The sequence below is a fragment of the Alligator mississippiensis genome, chromosome 10 (genome assembly GCF_030867095.1).
Source record: "Alligator mississippiensis isolate rAllMis1 chromosome 10, rAllMis1, whole genome shotgun sequence".
In the NCBI taxonomy this organism is placed as follows: Eukaryota; Metazoa; Chordata; order Crocodylia; family Alligatoridae; genus Alligator; species Alligator mississippiensis.
Genome location: NC_081833.1, coordinates 45,800,504 through 45,825,075, shown reverse-complemented (window position 1 = coordinate 45,825,075; position 24,572 = coordinate 45,800,504). Strand labels below are relative to the sequence as shown.

General features: G+C 42.1%; 1 protein-coding gene and 1 long non-coding RNA gene across 5 annotated transcripts in view; one reads left to right on the top strand and one right to left on the bottom strand.

Annotated features, from left to right (window-relative positions):
• LOC109285696 (uncharacterized) overlaps positions 1–24,572 on the bottom strand; it is a 159,865-nt gene that overhangs the window by 13,004 nt on the left and 122,289 nt on the right. The window lies entirely within an intron of this gene.
• Positions 1–24,572, top strand: part of SLC6A2 (solute carrier family 6 member 2) — a 141,142-nt gene that overhangs the window by 80,714 nt on the left and 35,856 nt on the right. For 2 of the 3 annotated variants that reach the window (XM_019497505.2, XM_014603375.3), the window contains exons 6-10: positions 452–555; positions 5,931–6,055; positions 6,836–6,948; positions 11,965–12,093; positions 16,160–16,259. In XM_019497505.2, coding sequence (XP_019353050.1) covers positions 452–555; positions 5,931–6,055; positions 6,836–6,948; positions 11,965–12,093; positions 16,160–16,259 — 571 coding nt within the window. Of the gene's footprint in view, positions 1–451; positions 556–5,930; positions 6,056–6,835; positions 6,949–11,964; positions 12,094–15,505; positions 16,123–16,159; positions 16,260–24,572 lie in introns of those variants that run through there. The other variant, XM_019497506.2, reaches the window with a different exon arrangement.

Here is a 24,572-nt window from a genome sequence, read left to right as displayed (position 1 = left end):
GAAGCAAGCATCATATAATTACAGTTGCAAGCCGTTTTATGGGGAAAGAAAAGTCTGTAAATCCTGACCTGTTAATTTTTTATTTCTCTGACAGTGCATTCCAAATTGACCCTGAACTAGAAGGAAGTTTATTGCCTTAAGGCTGGAGAAAAATTATTTAATCATTGCATCACTCTATGTAAATTAAATGAGAGAGCCAACCAGTAACGATACAATGCACACATTTAGTTTTCATCTGTTGCTTTGGAGTTGAATCCATGTAATACTTGATTACAGCCTATGACCTGGTTCTTGATAGGCCAGGGAACCTATAGGGCTCTAGGGTCATAGTCACTAATGAATTGTGATCATAGATCTCCAAAGCTAGTTGTTGCTGTGCAATTCTTCACATCATTCATATTATCTTTTTGACCGAGTTAACATATCTAATGATGTTGGTCTCTCTGTGCAGGTATGGATTGATGCAGCCACCCAGATATTTTATTCTTTAGGAGCTGGGTTTGGAGTTTTAATTGCATTTGCCAGTTACAATAAGTTTGACAACAACTGTTACAGGTAAGAAAGTCAATTTTTCATAGTGACAGAAAGTCTTTAAATTTCAGACTGTAACTTTATTTACACACTGACCATATAGTTGTGAATTGACTATAGGTTTCAGTCAAATATAAGGAATTTAAAATGAGATATAATTTTTCAAGCATGTTTTTTGATGCATACACATAAATTGACACATTTTTCTACTTTTCTGCCTCTTTATTAGCCACAGAACTACTAGTTACAACTGTAATATGCACTAGAGAGTCTATTTAATTGTCACCAAATTGTGGTTTTATTACTGGTGGATAATTAGGGCACAAAGAACAACCCATCCAAAAGTTAAACTAAATAACTCTCCTTGCTGAAAGCTCAGCAATAAGAATCTGCTAAGCCAGAGGTTTTACACTTTTTTTAGTAAGTATACCCCCAGCGGGCAGATGCACAGTGGGGGCTGAGGGGGGAGGGGAGGGGTGGCACGTGGCCAGATGCGGAGCAGCAGCAGCACAGGGTGGTAGATGGCCCTGCTCCTGGAAGGTAGTAACGTGAGGTGGTGGGTAGCAGTGCTCCATCCCCGCCTGCCTACGTGAACCCCATAGGGCCTTCCCAAGTACCCTGGTTATCTGGTTGTAGGGCTGCAGCTCAAGGTGCTACACAGGGCAGGGGGCACGGTGGTGGTGCCTGCCAGGCTTGGGGCTCACCAGTGCCACCAAGCTGGCCCAGGAAGGTGCTGTGCTGCACTGCTGAGCCAGGCTGTCACAGCCACAGAGGGCTGGGAAGGGCCCTGACCCTATGGACTGCTCTGTGGGACCCTATCCAGCTGGCTGTGGCTCCATGACATCCCCGCTGAGCTTGGGCATAGGGAGCTATGCAGCCCCCGTGGACCCAGCCCCAGCTTGCTGGGAAGGACCCAGACCCTGCATCCCAGCCTGGGATGGCCCCTCTGCTTCCACCCTCAGCAGCACTTGCCAGTTGGCTGGGCTCAGTCCTACAGCCCCAGCCACTGGCAAGGCAGGTGGATGGCAGGGGCCATGCCAGCTGGCTCTGGCCATGCTCCCTGCCCTGCCACTGGATTGGGGAGCGGGGAATAGGTGACAGGGGTCTCCTTCCCCTGGTAGGGAAGGAGAGGGAATAAACCCCCTCCCTGCTCCATTCACCTCAGGGAGCTATGCCTCTGCCCATGCCCCAACCCCTAATCAGGCTAGGGAGCAGAGAGAAGGGGCCAGCCCTGCTCTCTGGAGCAGAGAGCACAGCCCCACCCAGGGTTGCAAAGCATCTGGAATGCTGGGGGACTGTGATTTAAATTGAATCAGGAAGGGGTCTGGGACAGAAATTCCATAAACTAGTTTGACCCAATTTAATTCTGATACGACATTCAACCAGGCTCATCGTAAACCAGTTTCCAAATGGCTGAAATTAGTTTATGTGCACTGAGCTTCTCTTCTGTTACAGGTTTAAACCAGTTTCTGATCATTTAAGTTGGTTTACGTGAAACTTCTGTGCCTAGTAGGCCTGTGCAAAGCAGCTAGCATTTGCTTCAGATTCAGATTTGGCTGATTCAGGGGACAGCAATTTGATTCAGTGATTCGAATCAATGTCCCCAATCGATTCGACCAAATCTGATTTGGAGATTCGGCCACCATTGAATTGGCTAAATCTCTGAATCAAACAGGCCCCATCCCCCGCCCTCTCTCCCAGCCTCATCAATGGCTGCCCCGCTCAGCCCCAGCAATCCCGGCTTTTCTTTCTTTTTTTTTAAAGCCCTGCATTCACCGGCTGTTGCCAGGCAGGGGGTGATTCCCACTTCCCCATGCTGTGTGGGGGGCTCTGCAATGAGCCCCCAGATGCCCCAACAGTTGCTGCTTCAGCCAGTGAGTGCAGGGCTCTTTTTTGCTTCTTTAAAAAAAACCTGGGAGCTGGAGCCAGACAGCCAAGGGGGGGGGGGGGGGGGATGCTGGTGCAGCAGGCAGGTGATGGGGCCTGGTGGGGGGGGGGTCCTCCCCCATGGTCCGTTCCCCCCCCCACTTACCAGCATAGAGCCCAGGTCCAGCTCCCTGCAGCAGCAAGCAGGGATTACCCAAATCTCCAAAGCTCTGTGAATCAGTTCAAAGCTCTCTGAATCTATTCAGATCTCTTCACTGGTCTCCTGATTAGATTTGGATGCAGAGATTTGGCTGCCAAATCTCTTCTGAATCAAATAAGCACCTGAAGCTTTGCACAGCTTTAGTTGATACCAGCCCTTTCTGCCCTGGCTGCCTTACTGACGGGCTTTTATGGAGACAGGGGGAACAAAACAAAAGCTCCATGGCTAGACAGCTCAACTCTGAGGCTATTTTATAGCTGTCCAGCCAGGGGGCTTGAACACCTGTACATGCCAATAGCACTATTTTTTTTTTTTCTAATACTGCAAAGTGCTGAAACACTTGTGTAGCACTACAAATGAAAGCTTGACCATACCCTTAGATTCCCACGTGGATATTCCTGTTATGTGACATTAATACAGCTAATAATCTTGCAGGTAAAATGCAATAATAACTATCCCATCAAGTGGCAATTATTGCTTTTGACAATTAAGTTAATATTCATCCTAGAGACTCCTAGGAAATGTCTTAAAGATTCATCCTGTATAATTGTCTTATTCTGTACCCTGAGTAAATTTCTAGTGAAACAGAAAAAGGAACACACCATGAACCTCTTAAAAAAAACAACCTTAAGGCAGAATACAAAATTACATTAAATTGTGCTGAGCTTATTATGCTTGTCTGAGGTTGTTTACCATTAATACTTCTCCTTTGAAACGGCTATCTGTTGTGTCTCTACAATAATGTGCTTTATCTTTAATCCTATAAACAAGCTGCAATTGAAGACAATTGACACTTAAATGAATCCACAATTTGGTAAAATAACTGCAAATTATGTCGGTGTCATCTTAATTCCATTGGAAATGCCCTTGTTGAAGTGGAATAAAATAAATTGAAAATTGTATCATGCTTCCAAATAAAAGGCATGATTCACCACTACACTGAAACACTTGTATGTGAGAGTAGCTCCACTAAAACAAAGTTATGCAGTTGTAAAACTGGAGTAATCCAACGGTGAATCAAGGTCTGAAACTCTGTAGATACGTTGTAAATGTATGAATTAAACAGGATTTTAAATGGAGATCTATTTCAACTTAAAAATATAACTTGAATTGAGATAAGCTGATACTTGATCATATAAGTTACTGGCAAATGGAACAGGCTACTTTCATGTGAATGTTTTTAAATTGTGCGAAGTGTTAATGGTGATGTTGATCGTAATGTTTCACAAATACTTAGCATAATCTTCCCTGAAAAAATCTGATTATTTTTACATGTTTATGAACCTGATTTAGTCTTTCCAGGCTCTGCAGTCTTCCTCTGGGAGCCATGTCTGAGAAATTACTGTAGGTAGGACTGAACTGTCTACACACACCAGAATACCAAAAAGCTGGCAACCTTGTGCACACCAGAATACCAAAAAGCTGGCAACTTTGTGTGACAGATGAGAGAACTCTGGCCACTGCATAGACTTAAAATCACTGGGCTAGACGGTGACACAGTGACTAGACCTCCAGTTTTCAAGGTTTTAACCAACAGAAGAACATCACTGGATCTCCTTGCAAAAATTACCTGTTTTGGAAACAATGTTTGGATTTATCTGAGTTTAACCAAAAGCCCACAAAGGTAGAGGATTTCATACCAAAGGTTAAAGCATGAAGCTAACCATTCCAAAATGGGATTTGTGACTAGAGATAGGCCATTTCAGAAATAAGAAAAGGGGGAACAATTTGCAAAAAGGCATGTGGCTAAGGGTTACAAAACTAGTTGTGAATTTAGGTCCAGTTTGGAGAGTAGTTTCAGCTGAAAAAAGAGGAAGAGTAATGTATTTAAATGCTTTGTTTCATTTGTTCCTTTTCAGATGACTAACTCAAAATCTTTTTCATATATATTATTTTGGTATTTTGAAGATTAATAACAAAAATAAAAGTTAATTTTGAAATCAAAACACTGAAAAAATTAAAAATCAACAAAATTTAAAACATTTAATGTGGTGGAACAACAGCTTTGAAATCAACACTTCATGAAAAAAACCTCTTAATTTCCATCTCAGGGTTTTGTTCATTTTTGGTCATCGTATCAGTGAAATAAAAAATCCATTATTCCCACAGTTCTGTTCCTAACGTTGCTGAAGTCAGAGGAATCACACATTCCTTTCACTGCTCATGTAGTTTGATATTGTACCATAAGGCAAACATCAGTAGCTCCCTACAATTGTCATGTTAAGTTGGAAATTCCACTGTTACCCAGGCAAGTGTATGACACATAAGTTGATGCTGGAGAGACTGATAAACCTAAAAAGAACATGAGTGTTATAAAAATTTACAAGCTTTATAAAATTTCGTTGTTATCCATCTTTTACAATGGGAAAAGGGAAAACCTGCTAAGTCTGACTCTCCCTACTACAGAATTCAATAAATACCTAAAAACTGTGATCAATTTCTTTATATTTTGAAAGACATGACTAATAAATACTGGACCTTTTGAAATAAATAAAATAAAAATCATAGAAATATTCTGCTTCTTTAAAAAAAAAAAAGAAAAAGCCCAACTTTAATAACCAAATTAAGATATACCATTTTAACATTGAAAATTATGGCCAGATTAGTTAGCATGAATAACTCCTTTGAAATTAAAAGAAGCTTGTCTGCTGTATCTTGGGGTTAGTTTTGGCCATATGACATTTCCTTTGGGTGTCTTATAATTGATTTAGAAGCATAGAAGATTAATGAAGGATAAACACCTTTATTAACTTTGTTAAATAATTACTATCACTTGTATACCTTTCCTAATTACATGATCCAATTCCACTCTCATTGGGTGTTTTGTTTATTTGATGGGTCTGCTCAATTGAAAGGATTGGTGAGACAGACTCCATGCAGTACCTTGCATATTGTATCACAGTTCTATATAAAAGGACCCCTCATATACTCTGCAGATGTGCACAAGATCAGACACAGGTTGTTATTCACTAGTAAAAAATGTTCCCCTGCATAGCCCTTTGTCCACTTCAGGCTCCTTTCCTGCTCCTTTATGGCCATCAACAGGGACCATCTTGCCATTTAATATAGGATTTTGAGGGGTGGGGGGGGGGGAAAGAAAGGTATTTTTATGCATCTTAATTTAAAACCGAATTAGGAAATAAAAATGTTATTTCCTAGCACAGTATGCTGATATAAGCTTTGGATCATCAGGATGATTGCTTAATTACATTTTTCACCACAACCTTATTAACATGGTAATATAATCCATACCTAGTTCCTCAAGCATTTTTCTTCTTCATTGGATTGTTCTTTTCTTTCTCCAATATTATAGGGATGCATTGCTGACGAGCACAATTAACTGTGTCACAAGCTTTATCTCAGGATTTGCAATTTTCTCCATATTGGGCTACATGGCTCATGAGCACAAAGTTAAAATCGAAGATGTAGCCACTGAAGGTAGGAAGCTAATTTTATACCTGTTTTCCGAACAAATGTAACCAACTTCCCCAATGCCTGCTCTGCAGATCTGTTTTAATTCATCAAGCATGTGAGTAACCTCAGCAAAGTGAGGAACAAATGAGACAACCAACTCATGTTCAAAATTTAAAGCACATATGTAAACACTTTATTGAAATGTGGACTATGCAAGGTGCCAGTTAGTCCCAGCTCTATTGAATAGACCCTTACTAGATATGTCTAACACTTCACTGTATCATTTCTGTAGCAGATAATGTAATCTCTCGAGAAAAGTACTCTGGCCAGGTCTATCTTTCGCTGCCTAAAAACTGTTCTGTTCAGTCTCTGGTGAGCTTGCCCATTGTATTTGCTGTGGTAGCAGGTTACCCAAATTTAAATCCAGCACATTAAAAATTAAGTTCTGTAATCCCGTTTTGCCATATGCAATGCATGTCATGCAGGACTTTCCATTCAACATTAATATCATGCATTGTAAGATACCTTCTTTGCAACGATGCTGGAAAATGACTAGTGACTAATGACTAGTTTTATCTAGTAAGCTACATCTCCACTCTGATAAGGATTATAGTCCTACAAGATACTAAACCAAAAGTTCAGCTGTAAATTTGGCTTATTGAGTGCCCTGATTTGTATACACAAGTAAACTAAGTAAGGAAAAGAGATTCAAATACTATAGTGATGGATACCAATATAAGATAGGTATGAAACTGTAAGAAAAGCCATACTTAGTAACATGTTTTCTTTCTTCTTGCATTTCAGGGGCTGGTTTAGTTTTCATCATTTATCCAGAAGCCATTTCAACCCTTTCAGGATCAACATTTTGGGCAGTGGTGTTCTTTATAATGCTGCTTACACTGGGCATTGACAGTTCAGTAGGTATCCTCTCTTCCAACCTTGTCATTTTCCTTTTAAAATCTTAATAACTGGGGAGATATTAGTCTGGTTCCACTAGGTGTCAAAGCCCCATTCTGTGGATTCTTTTCATTTCTTTGGGTGCATCTACATGTGTTTATTAAGGAGATATGATAGCTGCAAGGTGCAGTGTCTACACTTGTGCCTGGGACTGCAGCACTTTGAGCTGGGGCGGAGCAGCTCTGGGCTGGCAGATGAGCCAGAGGGTCAGCCCTGGGCTCTGAGTGGTGGCGTAGGGCAGCAGAGGGGCTGGCTGAGGAACCAGGGTGATTAAAGTGCGGGGCTAGGCAGCAGGCAGCCCCTGGACTTTAGCACCCTTGTGCCCAGGCTAGCCCCCATCACCATTTACATGTGCATTTTGGCAGAGTTTAGTACTCTGTCGTAAGATAGGACTTATCCCAACAGTACTATTTTATGGTGGAGTTAATTAATTTACTGTGCTCTAATATCTGCCCACATGTAGATGGTGACACTTTACTGTGGAGATAAGTCAACTCTGCAGTAAAGCACATGTATATTGCAGTCAGAAGAGACCATAGGGTGATTTTTTTTTTTTTTTTTTCATGATCCTGGAGAGGCCTAAGCCTGCCTGTGATGCACTTGTTTTCTACAGTGTTTTTAATTTGTTTGTTTTTGGTTTTTTGTTTGTTTGTTTGTTTGTTTTTCACATGGCATAATGAAAGGGTACTCATGACACACAAGCTTTCATTACTTGACTAATATGGAACTTATTTCAAGGTTAAACATTATATAATAGCTTCACTGTATTCATTTAAAAAATAGTTGTATTTATACTGTTATCTTTCAAAAGACATCCGATGTGTGCAGGATTGTCTGACAGATATTAGAAAATTGTTAAATAATGAGCCACAGGAAGGCCTGCTTCAGTTAAATTCCAGTTTAGATTTGGGTACCTGGATGTTATTCCACATGAGGGAGAATATTTGCATTTTCTACAGAGTGAAGGTTCATTGTATTGAGATTTTAAAAAATTGCAGAAACCTCACCATGCAAGAAATATTCCGAGTACTCTAACAGTATCTGATCCATCTTGTCCCCTGCCAAAGAGGCATCAAGACTTCCTTTTATATGCAACTAAAAAGCTAATTTACTTCTGGGAAAAGCAAATATGGTCTTTTAAAGAACAGAACAGTGAATAGGCATTAGTCCTAGTTACAAGAAGTGTTTAACTATTCCAAACTAAGAACTTCCAAGAAAAAAGAAACTGTCCTGTCCAGTTCAGAATGTCTACTCTTAATCTAGGAGATCATTTTAAGACATGACAAACAAGTGCTCCATCTAAATGCTCACTGAAAATAATCTTAATTAAATTTTCAGAGATGGAAGGAGAAGGGAAAATAAACAAGGAGAACAAGACCATAGAAAGAAGTAGTCATATAAAGGAAGCTATGATAGTCTTCTGCAAATAAGTGTTTGTATTTTTGGATTCCAATTCAGGTCTGTTACAGATTGAATCAAACCGTGAAGCTGAGATCAGGAATATTATTCCAAAAGCTTGAGGCAAGATCTGATTTGGCTTTCTAGTTTGCATCTCTTTCTGTTGTAAACAAACATGAAAGTCAGAAAGGAACAGTTCAACATACTCCAAGGGCAACAATGACCTAGGATAATGGATTACAATTTAAAAAGAGAAATACAGGCTCACAGAATTTGTCCAATCCCTTTTTTTAATCTGATTAAACTGTCAGTACCCACAACATCTGATGACAATAAGTTCTATACTTTAATTGCACACTGTATGAAAAAGATCTTCCTTTTGTTAGTTTGAATCTTACTCCATACTAGTTTCATTTTGTAACCTTGGGCACGTTTACACATGACACTGTCACCATAGCATCTTCCTACAGCGATATAGCATCCTCAGGCAAAAACTGTGATGCCACAGCTACACTGCCATAGCAATGCACCCCCTTATTATAGCACATCACTATAGCAACATGCCTAAAAATTTAGTACTTCCCAAAATGAAGTACTAAATGACAGCACTTGTGGCACATGTAGACTTGCACCCTAGTTCTTGAATTGTGAGAAATAATAAATCCCACTTTACTTTCTGTTCACCATGTAGTATTTTGTAAGCCCTATGTCCCCCCAGAATGTGTCTTCTAAACTAAATAGGCATTTAGCCTCTCATATATCCCTCCCCACCCATACCAATAATCATCCTTGTTGACCTTCTCTAGTTCTTCTATATCCTTTTTGAGGTGTGGGGACCAGAACTCAGCGCAGTATTCAAGGTGTGGACACATCATGGATTTATAAAGGGGCATGATGATACTCCGGAAGTGGAGAAAACTGGGACACTGGTGCAATACACAGTCCCAGAACTAAGGCTGCCAATCAGCTGACTGGTGGTCTGAGTGGCCCCATTTTCCCTGTTGCCAGAGAAGTGGGCTGGAGAGGCCAAGGCTTGAGGAGTCCAATCCTGCATGGGAATTCCCAGGCCCTTCAAGCCCACATTAGACCTGCCTGGGGTAGTGGGAGAGAGTGTGGGCTGCCCTGGGCTGCCCATACTCTCCTGCCATAAAGACAATAGATGTCCATCATAATAAAGCAGCATGATTTATTCCTGCCTTTTGTTGTGGACACAATATGACATGACAAAAGTTATGGACACACATGCTGTAATTTTTTATTTTTTTTTATGGTGGGGAAAAAAAAAATTGTTATGGCAGCACAAAGGCAAGGAAAGGCGACATCTGTTTCTACTCTCAAACCCCAACCTTGCAAACGCTTATGCACACATGTAACTTTAGCATAGTAGCAAAGTGAGGGCTTGCATGTTTGCAGGATCAAGACTTTAGATTGTAGATTGCTCCCATGGCAGACATTTCTTCATTTAGGATTGGACCTCATCAAATTATTGGGAGTTCACAAATTGTGGCAAATTTAGCTCTGTGTTTTGTTTAGTGTTTTTTATTTTGATGTCTACCAATTTGTTTACTGTTCATAATTATTCACCAGTTTTACTGAAGCAAACTTAAAGTGGTTTTAAACTATTCTCCTTGACTATCCACTCTGCATACCATGTCACCTAAACCCCCAATTAGAAAACAAACTTAACACAAAGACCTAAATGAAGACTAATATACAAATACCTTTATTCATGCATAAAAGCCCTTGCTGGTACATGAAGGTAGTTATCATACCAAGAACAGGCATTTCCAGGCTTTCTACTCCCTACCTGATCTGATCATCTAAGTGTTAAGAAGCAACAAATGAAAGGCCTTAGGAATTATCTAATGAGTTTTTGTTTGTGAACAGTTGTTGCAACTAGTTCAATATAAAACAATGACAACCAAAATAAACAAAACACTAGGTTAAGAAACAGTCCTGACCTGACAGACGCAGGAAAATTCAAAGAGTCTTTTTCCATTTCTAACTTCTGAGTCTGTTCAAGTGCCAGTTTCATAAAGCTTGCTGAGAACAACAAATATTAACATAATTCTAGGTACATGGCACTCACTCACCAAAGCTCATAGAAGTCGCATAGCCAGAACGCCACACTAACTCTGGAGTGTTAGATTATCTAAAAGAATTCCTCTCATCCACTCTGCAGTTGATCTTTCCAACTCTGTGTGGCAAAGGATCAGATCACCCTTGGACACAATCCCTTATGAACCACTCTAGCAGGCTTATTTATATCACAAGCAGGAAATATGCTACATTGTGCCATATTTCAATCTCCTCAATTGATTATCAATACATGATATTTGTTTGTTAATAACTAGTAGGCGACAAGAATTAATTTTGATCAAACCGTCTGAGCAAAAACCCCACAAAATGTACACAATATAAAGCTCATAGCAGGAACCTTCCTAATGCAACACTATCAGCAAAAGCTTGAAGCATAAGCTACAACAGCCAACATGTTCTAACAGCAAAATTGGCTAATGTGTAGTTCTTACTTTTTGAAGAATTATTACAGGGTGGCATCAAAAATTATTGTTACTATGAACTTCTCAGGAGTGAGGGTTGTCTCTGTAATCCCAAACTGAAGAATGGTCATGTTAGGTAATTCTCATACTATTCATTTTAACAAAAACGGGGCAAAGAAAATTTACTTTCTATAATTTTTTTTAACACTTACACAATGGGCAATACAAGTAATGAGAGAACGATCAACAGTGAGATTATAGGTGCATTCTGTACACTGAATTTTTTTTTTTTTTTTTTTTTTTTTTAAACAGAGGAATAGCTCAAATCAGTCTTATTATTCAATAATGCTTCCTGGTCTTTACCTAAATCCAGTTCTTTAAAAGGTGTGTTGGTGAAGAAACAGACTCTTATTGCAAATTTCCTCTAAGCATTTCCTTGGGTGATTTTTAAGGAGCCTCATTTTACCATGATACCTGTTTTTCATATATACTGTTAGGAAGAGTTATATCAGTTTCAAATTCTATTTTCTCCCTAAAAATTATGCAGACAAATATGTGAAATGAGTTTGAGAAACCCTATGATATCTCTTCCAAATACTATCATCAAGAATTGTTGCTATTAAGTTCCAAACACTTTTCATGAACCAAGGAGTCAGAGCATAGCATGTCTCCAATTGGTTTGATGACCCACAGAATTAAGTGTTCAATTCCTTATGATTTTCCAGGTTCTTATTGCATCTAAAATAAGAAGCTTGTTCTGCATGTATGATAGCATGAGGGCATCTTCCCAGGTTCTGTGGTACATATCTGTATCTTCCCTGCAACCCTTCTACAACTTCCATCCATAAAACCCTTTTCAGAAGAGTGAAGATGTACCAGTAACATAACTATGGGAAAAGGGCACAGACTTTGGGGGAGGGAGCAAAAATTGGCCACTGCCCTGTTCCACCTCTGAGAAGTACAGCTAATCAAAGAGAGGAGAGCTGAGTCAGAAGCTGATTTCTGATTTGTATCCTTATTTGTAGGCAAATCTCTCTCAGGACTACTTAACTTAGATTGCCATATTCCTTTCTTTAGATGGGTGGAATGGAAGCAGTCATCACTGGTTTGGCAGATGATTTCCAGATTCTGAAGAGGCACAGAAAACTTTTCACCTTTGGTGTTTCCTTTGGCACTTTCCTACTTGCTCTTTTATGCATTACCAATGTAAGTACTACAAAATATTTGTATTAGAAAGTTAAGTTAATAATGCAATTAGTCCTTTAAATATATACAGAACTATCCCTCTTTCTCTCTGGGTGCATCTACATGACATGCTTTATTGTGCATTAGACTAATGCGTAGTAAAGCGTCACCATCAACACATATGTGGGACTTACTGTGCAGTAAATTAAGCTAGTGTGCAGTTTGCTAATATCAAGAAATCCAGGTACTAGATTAACCATATTAGCTACTGTACAGTAGTGCATGTGTAGATGCTGACCAGGAGCAATTTGCTTCCAGTCAGTCTAGGCAGCAAGAGGCCTCAGGGGTCTGGAAGAAGCTGTCCATGGCTCCAGTGCAGAGCTCAGGATTGCAGCTTGGCTTGGCAGTGCTAGTTTGGGGTGATGCCTCATGGCCAAGCAGCACCAGCAACCTGAGCTCACCCCTTGCTTTTCTTGTTGAGAGGATGGGGGAGCTCTCTGTCCCTGCAGAACCAGCCCAGGGACAGAGAGCTTTCTCATGCCCTCAGCCCTGCTGCTGCCTGCACAGCACATGCCCTAGTCAGCTTCCATTCCCTTTCTGTCCCTCAGGGGATTCAGAAGCTGAGCAGTGCTGGAACGGGGGGGGGGGGGGGGGAAGCAGGTCTCCCCCCACTCCTAGCACTGCCTACTGCCCCCCAGGCACGGACAGGGAGCAGAAGCTGACTGGGGTGTTCGCTGCATGGAGAGCAGCAGGGCTGAAGGGATGGGGAAGCTTAATGTCCCCAGCCCAGCACTGCAGTGACAGAGTACTCCCCCATCCCCTCAGCAAGCAAAGCAAGGAGAGCTCAGGATGCTACTGCCGCTTGGCCATGGGGCATTGCCCCAAGCCAGCACTGCCAAGCTGAGCTGCAATCCTAAGCTCTGCATAGCTGGGAGCTGTCTCCTGCTCTGAGACAGCTCCCCACTGTTTCCAGGGCTGGCACCAGGGGGAGCCTGGAGCTTCCCCTGGCTGCTGCAAGGGGACAGAGTGGGGCAGGAGGGTAGGAGCAGCCCTGGACTCAACTGCTCCCATTGGGATCAAATTTGATCCCAATGTGGGCACATGTAGAGACACATCCCTGGGCATAGTTTACTGCACCTTATTTTAATGCATAGTAACCTTAAGGCACATTAATTGCATGTGTGTGCCCACTGTGTCCTTGGGAAGTTTTAGGGCATTCTTATACATGCTCCAGGGTTGTGGGGGGTGGGCACTTTTAATTAGTGTGGCTTTTGGAGGTGCTCTAATTAAAGTGCCCACAGTGTCTTATTTATCAGCATCCCCACATTTCAAAATGGCGGTAGGAGTGCTTTAACTAAAACTTGTTGAGTGAACTTTAGTTCAAGTGGCCTTGCCACCATTTTGAAGTGCAGGGATGCTGATGCACAAGATGCAGAGGCTGGCTGGAGCGCGCTAATTAGCATGCTCCAGCAGACTCAATTAATTACAGTACGTCAGAACAGCCTCCTGGCACATCTACAGGCACCCTTAGTTTTTAGCCAGCTTTCTGTTTATTATATTAACTTTTCCCTACATGATACCTCTCTGCTCCTGTTTTGCATAAGGCTATTATCATACATCGATCCCACAAACCTTGTGGTTACTTATAGCGAGTTTCATTTCATTAAATACAACTAGGCTGACTGCTGGCTCCTAGCTGGGGATTTTTTAGGCACTAGACCCTTGGTACAAAATCTTCTTTGTACAGAACCATATATATTTATCAAGAAAAAGCAGTGCAAATATCCCTTGAATTCTTTTTGCACTTGAAAATAAATAAGACACAAAATGGTGACCACATGCATATACCAAAGGTAGGGAAAAGGTGCAGAGAACCATGTGCACATATGGCACCTTATGCTTTTGTGTTCATAGTGTTGGCACACCACACTGCATAGAGGGCTTTTCTATCTGAGCTGAGGGTAGGGTGAAGTCCATACCCTTCTCTGTATGCCAATTAGCACTAGGAAGGAAGCATATTTTCCAGGGAATGCATATTTTGCCTTTTCCAAGGGCAGGGGAAGCACTACTCTTCTGCAACCACCAGGAAGTGCTACTAAATCTGTTAAACCTTAGGTAACCATATTTGCACGAAATTCTATGGCTAGAACCCATTCCCCCAGCATTCCACTGGTTCACGTATTTGTGCTTAGTGGAAAATTTAAGGATGCTGCTAATAAAACACTTTGAAGTTAAAGTTACTCTTTCCAGACAATTTTTCACTACAGTTTTTCTTTAGCCAGAAAGGGTTTTCAGACTTTGAAAGTATATTCACTATATTGACAGTTTAGTTAATTTACACTATTAATATATTTTTGCCCTTTTGTATTATTCAACTCATTCTCTTATCCAAGGCAGCTGGATAGAGCTCTGGGTTAGAAAAAACATAATGGGTCAGATTCTCAGTGGGTGTAAACTTGTATAACTTCATTGACTTCAAATGACCTATACCATTTTATACCTGGTAAGAATATAGCTCATTATCTTTCAAATTGTGTCACCTGTATTGGATTAAATCCTCCAGCAAGTTGGACCGCTTGTGTTACATGCCCTGCCCGTGTTAAACATGTCTCTAATGTGTATAAAATAGAAATAAAGACACCGGTGATGCCCTGGAGTTAAAAGAATCTGTTGACTATGCCCTTGAAAAATACCCCATAGAAGATGCTTACAAAACATTATTTTGCTTACAAGTATTTTTCATTACTTATGAACAGGTGTAGATTAGATGGTCTTACCTGAGAAACTGGTCAACTGTTGCTAAACACCATGTATTACCAAACACTAATCTATAGTTCACCCAAATTTTGGACAATTTACCACACTGTGTTCCCAGAGTCAAAAACTAGGGGGGGGGGGGGCGAGGGGGGAGGTGAGGGGGGAAAGGATTCTCTCCTTTGCTTATGTCAAGGATCTCTGTAATAAAAAATTTATTATAACAAAAGGAGAGTGAGCCAAGTTATGTCTTCATTGATTTTAACAGACTAAAATGACTATGAGATCCAACATAATCCAAATGGTGTTTATCCCCTCCTCAAAATTGTAAAAATACCAAGAATTTTTCTCTTCCTCCACCCCTAAAAGAAAATATCACTCTGGGGTTAAACATAAAGGGTAAGATTGAATTATGATTTTCTATTACTGAAATTTTTCTCAGCTGTTTGCATATGTTGAGTGGTAGCTGCCTTAATGTTTTTCTTTCCTTTTGTTTTGTAACAACTGATAGATCCATCTCCTACTGCCCTCTCTCTTTACTTGTATTTCACAATAAATTAAAATAACACATAATAATTTACCCAAATTCCTTTCAAACAGTAAACCAATGTGAACTGCCCAAAATAGTGTCTTGAAAACCAATTATGCAAGAATCTGATAAATTCAACTTCTGATTCAGGAGATCCCAGAAGAATGTAAAGGTGGCTTCCTTTTGGGGACGTTTTGTTCATGCTGGCTGAAAATTTGCCCTCCACTTCAGCCACAGAAAAGCAGACAAAGGACAGGAAAGCCTTGATACAAGAAGACAGGGAAGAAGTTCTGTGGATAAGCTGCCTTAATGAGACATCAGAGCCAAGACTTCAGATCCACTGGATTGTAAACCTGGGTTTGGGAAGAACTGGAGTGGTGGCCAAACTCTTCCCTGGCTACTGCCAATTTAACTCCATTTTGCAAGTTGCTGAGCACTTCTGCTAGGCAATGAGACCCCTTAACTTCTATTGAAGTTATGAAGAGCTGAGGGCTCTTGCCAACTGACCGTCCAGTGTGGGCTAAAGATTCCATTTCATAGATCCAGGAGACCTGGGTGAAGGGAGAGCTCACTTACACGGGTTGTGTGTCCAGTTCCACCACTGTTCATATGCATCAGGTTGCCCAAAGTTTCAGTTCTTTGGTTAAACATACTTGCAAATATGTCAATAAATCTCTGGAATCTTGGAGGAAAAGTAAAAAAAGATAAATTTGTAGTGGTTTCTTTTGATGCTTTGTTGCTTTTGATTTTATTTAGAGATTTTTTTTTTGTTTTCTTCTTCCTTTCTTTTTCTTTTACCACCAGGGAGGAATTTATGTCCTCACACTGCTGGACACATTTGCAGCTGGGACTTCAATCTTGTTTGCTGTTTTAATGGAAGCAATTGGAGTTTCCTGGTTTTATGGTATGTTTTTTAAATTATTTTTGTAACTATGGTGGCAAAACTCTTGCAAAATTTTCACTACATTCATGATGACCTGAAACACAAGGGTAAGCAATAATGAATTTGTATATGGCAGAAATCAAGAAAATACCAGTTTTCCTCAGCAATCTTCATCCAGTTTACAGAGAGTAACAGGGACTTCTAGAACATCCCAGTTCTTAGAACCTTGCACAAAGCTAAAATCCACTGCCTTGTACAGAAGATTGCTGTAGGGAGGAGGTCCTACTCCTTCTGCCAGGGAGAATTAGCTGCCAATACTAGCTATGGGTTGCTGTAGTAGCACTGAACCAGGTAGGGTTTCAGGCCAAAGATTAATCCAATTCCAGAGATGTTACTTTCTGCTCTTCCCTGCTTCAAACATTGTTACCTACAAAGAGGTTGCCTTGTGTAGCTGTATGGGGGCCTGTCAAAATCCCCACACAGTGGGAATAGATGGACCTCCCCATATAATTTTGTATCTATTTCTTCCTTTTTAGTTCCTGTCCATAGCAGCATTGTACCACATGGTGAAATACCCCTGTGGCTCTGAACTGTTTTATTTTTTCCAATGTACAATATTTTCTTATGGATAAATCCAACAGTCAACAGATGTACATTAGAAATAGTCCATGTTGCATACTGGCTTGAAATATTTAGTAGCGGCTTAGGAAACCTTTTTTTAAAAGAGTTGAAAAGGGTTAGGTTGCCACTGACTTTCAGTAAAAAATGGGCCTCAAAGCATCTTTGTGTTGTTGGAAATCTCATCCTATATGTGAATCCAATTTACATTGCCAGAATAATATTTATTAGCAATAATATGCTGGACAGGGTTCAGTTCTCCTCTGACAAACTTCTACATGTGTGACTGTTCTGTAGATCCAAAATGAAATCTTATCTAGTTAAAATATTTTGCTGCTTCTGAGGGATTTTCAAAAGGCACGTAAATCATTTAGGTGCCAGTTCCTGTTGTAAGTCAGAGGCAGGTGGGAAACATCTCAGTGTGCCTGGCCTCTTTCCTCTCAGCAGAACAGAAAGTGCAAGGAACAGGTGGTAGACATTACACATAAACCAGTTTAAGTAATCGGAAACTGGTTTAAACCTGTAACAGAACAGACTTCGGTGCACATAAACCAGTTTGAAAATGGCTGAAACTGGTTTGAGATAAACCTGGTTGAATGTAGTACCAGACTTAACTGATCTGGGTCAAACCAGTTTATGCAATGTCTGTCCCAGACCTCTTGCTGGTTTAAGTTAAACTAGAGACCTCCAGCATCCTGACGTGCTCTCTGGGCTGGGCTTTCTGCTCCAGTCCAGCCAGGCTGACCCACCCCTCTGCTCCCCAGCCCGAGCAGGGACAGGCAGGGGTGGGGGGTCTGGCCAGGGAGGGATTTAATTCCCCACTCTCTATCCCACCATCAGGGACTCAAGCTGGGTCTGCTGGGCACTCTCCCATTACTGCTACAGCAGTGGGGCATCACGGCCCCTGAAGCAGATGGGGGCCGGGAGGAGAGTTTTTGTTTCCCATCTACCTACACAGCCAGCTGGGTCTGCCTCCCATCACTGCTGCTGTGGTTGCTCCCTGCAGGGGAATAGGCCCGCTGCTGTCCCTTCAGCTGGATGCTGGAGAGAGGAGGAGGAGGAAAAAGCCTGTCCGTGCCCCTGCCCCACCACTGCAGGGCTTGAATCCCCTGCCAAATCCCCTTCTCAGCCTCTGGGCTGGGTGAGGCCAGTGGGGGCGTGGGGGGCAGAAGCCCATCACAGGGCTTGGCTCTGCCTCCAGAGCTGGGAGCCATACCCCTCTCTCAGCTGACCCAGAGGAAGGGGACATGGCAAGGGACTTCAGCTTCTCCTCTCCCTCCTTCCCCCTCTCCTCTCCTCACCTGGCCCAAAGACAGAAGGGAACATGGCAATGGACTCCAGCCCTGCTCCCAGCTCTGGGGGTATGGAGCCAAGGCCCAGTACAGCTCCTCAATCCTCCCAGCCAGCCCAAGGCTGAGAAGAGGAACTCTCTCCCCTCCTGTGCTGAGAAACCACGCTGCTGGGCACCTGCCACTCCATCTGCACTCAGGGCAGCATCCAGAGAAATAAGCCCCCTCCTGTTGGGAAGGTACCAGGGCAGCAGCCTGACTTCTCAGCACAGGCTGGGAGAGAGTTCCTCTTCTCAGCCTTGGGGCTGAGGGGAGGGGGGAAGGAAGAAGAGAAGAAGCTGAAGTCCCCTGCCACATCCCCTTCTCATCCTCTGGGTCAGCTTAGAGGGGGGCATGGCTCCCTGTTCTGGGGGCTGAGCCAAGCCCTGCTGTGGGCTTCTGCCCCCGCAACACCCTCCACAGATCAGCCAGCCCAGAGGGTGAGAAGGGGATGTGGCAGGGGACTCCAGCTCTGCAGTGGCAGGGTGGGGACATGGCCACACAGGACCCCTTGAGGGAGCAGCGACAAGGTTATTCCTCCTCCTTTCAGCATTCAGCAGAGGGGACAGCAGGGGGCCTATTCCTCTGCAGGGAGCAAGTGTAGCGGCAATGATGGTGGGCAGACCCAACTGCCAGTGGGGTTACAGGAGAAACTAACTCTCCTCCCTGCACCCCTCTGCCTCAGGGGCCATCATGCCCCACTATTGCAGCATTGAGGAGAGAGTGCCCAGCAGACCCAGCTTGGGTCCCTGCTGGTGGGATAGAGAGGAGGAATTAAACCCTCCCTAGCCAGTTCAGCCCAGACTGGCCATGCCCTCTTCCCCCTCCCTGCCCCCCCAGCATAGGTTCCCTGCAGCCAAGGACATGCTCTAGCACCCCCCACCCCCCGGCTCCTGGCCTGAGCAACTGCAGGCATGTGCTTCCAGTCCTCAGTCCAAAGAGAATGTTTGTCCTGTTACAAACTGGTTCAACTTAGGCAGGTTAGACTAACCTGCAAAGGTTAAATCAATTTAGACTCCAACTTTTTTTGAATGTCTGTCCCTAGTCTTTTAAAGGCAAGACACAATCCAAAGAGCACTCTCTTCATATTCTCCCTACAGGACACAGCATTACAGTAGGTACAGGGAAGGACAGGGAGAAAACACCCCCAGAGGCAGAAAAGGATTACATTACCCTTCATTAATGGGAACAGCAATAGGCAAAGTCCTCTGGAGGCCATGCTCTAGGAGATGTTTTGAAATCTAGGTGGCATTTGTGTACCAGCTCCATTACAGTGGTATGCTATTGAACCCTGACAAATAATATTTATTCAAAGTACAGGCCAAATTCCAGTCTCAGATACACATGCCCAGCTTCTGTTTACTCCCTTGGCAATTACACCAGCAATATCAGAGGGCGTAATTTGGTCCTTAATATTTTCCATTCCCACAAGAAGCTTAGTATCATAAATAAAGAACAGAGCATCAAATACATGCAAGTGGCATAAGAAAGAGTGACATTTTCTTTTCCTTTCCTACTGTATAAATTATTATAACATGTATTTGGTAGCCAGCCACAGCTACTGCTCCTCCACACCTATATGAATCCACTTAGATTACATTTTATCCCAGTTAAGCTTACATACAGTTATGTATTGAACTTGTTAACATGGTAGGGCAGGCACAGTGTGGGCTCAGTACACAGTTTTTAAATGCATGAGATCTAGGGGGAAATGCCCTATGTCATACACTTCTGTGTGTGTGTGTGTGTATTATATACTAGCCAAATGCCTGTCAAGAATGACAGGGGAGGGGGCTGGGATGGAGTGCCACCACCTAACACCCCATGCTGCCGCTGTTCTGCCTCCTGCAGGGAGCAAGGTAGGTCCTCAGCATGGCTTACAGGGAGTGGGGTCAGGGAACCAAGGCCAGTGCTGCTGGCCCCAGCTCCCCCACCCCCTGTTCAGTCCTTGGCACCGCTTGCAGAGAGCAGGATGGGGGAACTGGCTTCTGTCTGGTCCTCGGCATGGCTTCATAATCATGGCAGCACTCCCCCCATGCTTGGAGCACTCTGACTGGCTGTTTCTGTCAGCCAATCGGAGGGCAAATAAAGCATTATGGACAGACAGACGGACTTGGCGGGGGGGGGTGTAGCTCCCCTGTTCCAGTGCTTCTCAGCTCCCTACTGCTCTGGGGAGCCAGGAGCCTCTCAGTACTGGGGCAGGGCAATGGGGGGGGGGGGGTAGGGGAAGAGACAGAGGGACCTGGACCCTGCACTGATCAGCTCCCTGCTCCTAGGGAAGCTGGGAGCTGAGCAGCACCAGCACTGGGTCCCCTGCTGCTGTGGCAAGTTTGCTTCTGGTCACCTTCTACATGAGCCCTAGTTTAGTAGAGGTACCAAACTAACTGCGCAGCAGACTAATATTGCACAGTAGCTTATTAGCACAGTTACTTAGTGTGCTTTCATAGATTTCTAGAGTTGAAGGGACCTGGTAGATCATCAGGTCTGACCCCCTGCTCCAGGCAGGAAAGAGCACTGGGGTTAAGTAACCCCAGCCAGATGCCTGTCTAACCTCTTCTTGAACACCTCCAAGGTAAGGGAGAGCACCACGTCCCTTGGAAGCCCATTCCATGTTTTGGCAACCCTTACTGTAAAGAATTGCTTCCTTATGTCCAATCTAAAACTATATCTATAGATTAATCTACTGTGCAGTAAAGTGTCTTGGGTAGACACACCTAGTGTGCAATACTCGATGGACTTTTATTCACTGTAGCCATTGTCTGTAAAGCTTCTCCTAAGTTTTCAACCTAAAAGAACAGCCTTTCTGATCTTTAGGTAGATTGGAGGCTTTAAAAAATATTGTCACTCATTATTTTTTTTACACAGTGTTCAATGGAGGTTAGAAAATCATGTGCAGAATGGAGAGAATTTTAAACCAAACCAAACAATTTGAGCAAAACAAGTAAGGGTAAAAGTGGATCTGAATTTGTCATTATAATGAGATGTGCCAATAACTCTCTCTTTCTGTTGGAGAGGATTAGAGTGTTTCCTGATCTTGTCACTGACAAAATTAATTATATTATAAAGTCTCCTAGAATAAATCTGTGACCCTCCTCAAAATTACTGTCCCCTTAATTATGGATCGAAGCCCACAAAGTATAACCCACATAGTTTAACAAGTTTTTGGCTAACTTTATAGACATTGTAAACTTTGAAGACAGGCTTCCAAATTATTTCTCCAATGATTCTCCTATAAACTAATACAGCCCAGCATTGATCTCGGACACCAGCTGCCGTTAAACAACAACATTTATTGATTTTCAACACACAGTGTAGCATTCAGATTACTCTGTTGCTTAGCTTTAATTGGCTTTTAAATTTCTGTTCTGCTTCCAAATGATGTGCCTTCCAGATGTGAAGAGCACCCTCTTAGAAAATATTTTCCTTTAGTTTTGTTAAATCCAGTCTAAATATTTTGACAATTAAAAAAAAAAAAAAAAAAAAAAAGGCTCCTCAGTGTTCTGAGTATTCAGATAAAGTAGGATAATTACCCAAATAATGCAATATTAAATTGTAAGCCTATCACTTACACCATGACCTGTTTTCAGATAGTCAATCTTAAAAATGTCTCATCTTAAAAACAATAATTCAAACTTGGATAAATAGTCATTATAACATTAGTTCCATCTTGACTGAATGATTCAACCTGAAGCTGGTTATAACTTCATCATATTTCCACAAAGGCTGTTATTGTTCTTCTTTGACTTCTCCAATTCTCTGGTCATACTTTCTTCGCTGATCAGTCTCTGTTTTTTTCTCACTATAATCAAGGGTGAGGAACTCAACAAGCTTCATTCAAACATTTTTTTTTCTCTCTAGAGCAGGGGTGGGCAATTAATTTGGGCAGAGGGCCACTTACTGAGTTTTGGCAAGCCACTAAGGGTCGCATGACAGGCAGCCCAGGGCAGATCAATATTAATTTTCTAAACTTTTTAGGGGTCCCATGGGCCAGCTAGAATAGCCTGTCAGGCCGCATCCGGCCCCTGGGCTGCATTTTACCCACCCCTGCTCTAGAGACTGGATATGAAATATTGAAATACAAGTTGAACTGCCCTCATTACAGTTGAAACAGTTCTTGAGGGTCACACTATCATAGGAATGTAGGGCTGGAAAGAATTCACAAAGCCATAGCAGCAGGGTGGATAGGGCAGGATCATCCCTGACTAAAACATCACAGCCAAATGACTGTCCAACCTGCTCTTGAAAATTTCCAGAGATGGAGATGCTACAGCTCCTCTAGATAACCTTTCCCAATGCTTGACCACCCTCAGAGCCAGAAAATTCTTCCTAATCTCCAACCTAAATTTCTGCTGCAGTTTGAGTTCATTGCTCCTAGTCATTACTCTGTCCCCTAAGGACACAGGGCACCTGTATATGTGCAGAGGCTGCTCTGATGCATTGTAATTACAATGATTCAGAGCAAACTTGATTAATTGAGCCTGCTGAAGCATGGCAATTACTGTACTTTGGCAGACACATGCATCAGCATCCCTGTGCTGAAAAATGGTGGGAGGGGCACTTTTTAAAGCTGGTTTGACGAGCTTTTGTTAAACTGCCCCTGCTGCCATTTTTACCATGGGGACGCCAATACACATGATGCTCTGGGTGATTTAATTAGAGCAGGTCTCAGAGCCACTCTAATTAAACTGCCTCCCCAGACCAAGTCTATAAGTGCCCACACAGAAAAAGATCTCTTTCTTAAGGTAGTCAAAGACTTATCAAAATCCCTCTTAGTCATCTTCACTTCTTTTTCAAAGAGAAGGTGTTATAGTCAGTGGACGTTTCATAAATTTTTAGCTGCCCTTGCTCTCACTGCTATTCACCTTCCTCAGTCGTAACTTTATCCCATCTGCACACATTGCTTCATGTTCCCAGTCAAACTCTTTCATGGCTGAATATTACTGGTGAGCGAGTGACTTGAAATGACATGCACACATCTTTTGGATCTAATGAAGGGAAATAATGTTAATGCACAGTCTTCACAATGTTAATTCTGGTCATCAGCAATTGTATGACCTCTACACATTACAGTACAGCTTTCTTTCACAAGAATTCAAGGCAATGAATTTTGGAGGTAACTTCTAACAAATGTAACTGTGTTGGAGGAAGAAGACTTTTAGTTTAGTTTGGCAAATGAGATGTAAAAGTATCACTTTTTGGTTAATAACGACAAGTCATTATCTTCTGCTATTAAAATGGGATTTACTGTGCTTTACAATGGCTTGACTTTGGGCATGATCCACAAAGTAAACCATCCAAGTTTCGTTGGACTTCGTTTATTTGTTACAGCCTTTTTTCTTCATCACTTCTTTTCTTCTCCAATCCTCAACCCCCTTGAATGAGGAAAATATCAATTCATTTGTCTCAAGCAGCTGACAGATGTTTTTACTGACACAATATGACCCATTGCTCTATAAGGAACAATTTTTTTTTTTTTTTTTTTTTTTTTGAAGCCTCGGGGGCTATTTAAATCATTGATGGATTAAATCTGGCATGGTCTTATCCATTCCCCCCACCTCCCTCCAATCATCCCCAGTTGCCTTAGTGACCCAGCAGGAATTGTAGTTCAGCCCAAAGGCAAGCTTTGACATTTTGGCACAGACTAAAAATCATGTGGAAATATTTAGATTTTTTTTCAAATAATATGCATGTCTGTTCTGAAGCTTTCTATTCCAAAGGCCATCTGAATGCTTAAAGGGAAGGAGGAGCTTTTTATTATTGTTATTATTAATAAGTACAGCTACTTTAGAACTGATAGCTCTACCTTTTTTTTCCTTTATATAAACATGATATAAATGTCTGATACACATTTTGAGGAAAGGCAGATACTGCTCTCTAAAATTAAATCTTTTAATTAGTTTTGCTACTAGTAAACTGGCACAAAGCTTTTACAAGCAATAATCCTTGTGGTGAAACATTTGTGTGAAGGAATGAAGCTTAATATCAGTTAACAATGAATTTCTACTTCCATGTTAATCACACTTGCTCAAAAAAAATGTCAAACAAACCCTTTTGTCCTAAAACTTTCCATACTTAAGTTAACTCTGATATGCCACCATCCCTTTTTCCTCCCTCACTGAGGCTCATGCCAAGTGATTGCTCAGGTACCTATGGGCCGGGGGGGGGGGAGGGGGATCACTGCCTGTATTATTCGCTTCCTAATGCCTAACAGCTTTTTCCTGAAGGTCAGTAAAACTTATAGTGCTGATCAAGCACTTTTAAAATGAACCTGCTTATTCATAGGCAGGTATGTTAGTTTTGTGCACAGCCTCCCACATCTACACAAAGAATAGCTCATTTAATATTTGTCCAAAGAAAAGGTATGAAGGAGCATGCATGGAAAGATGAA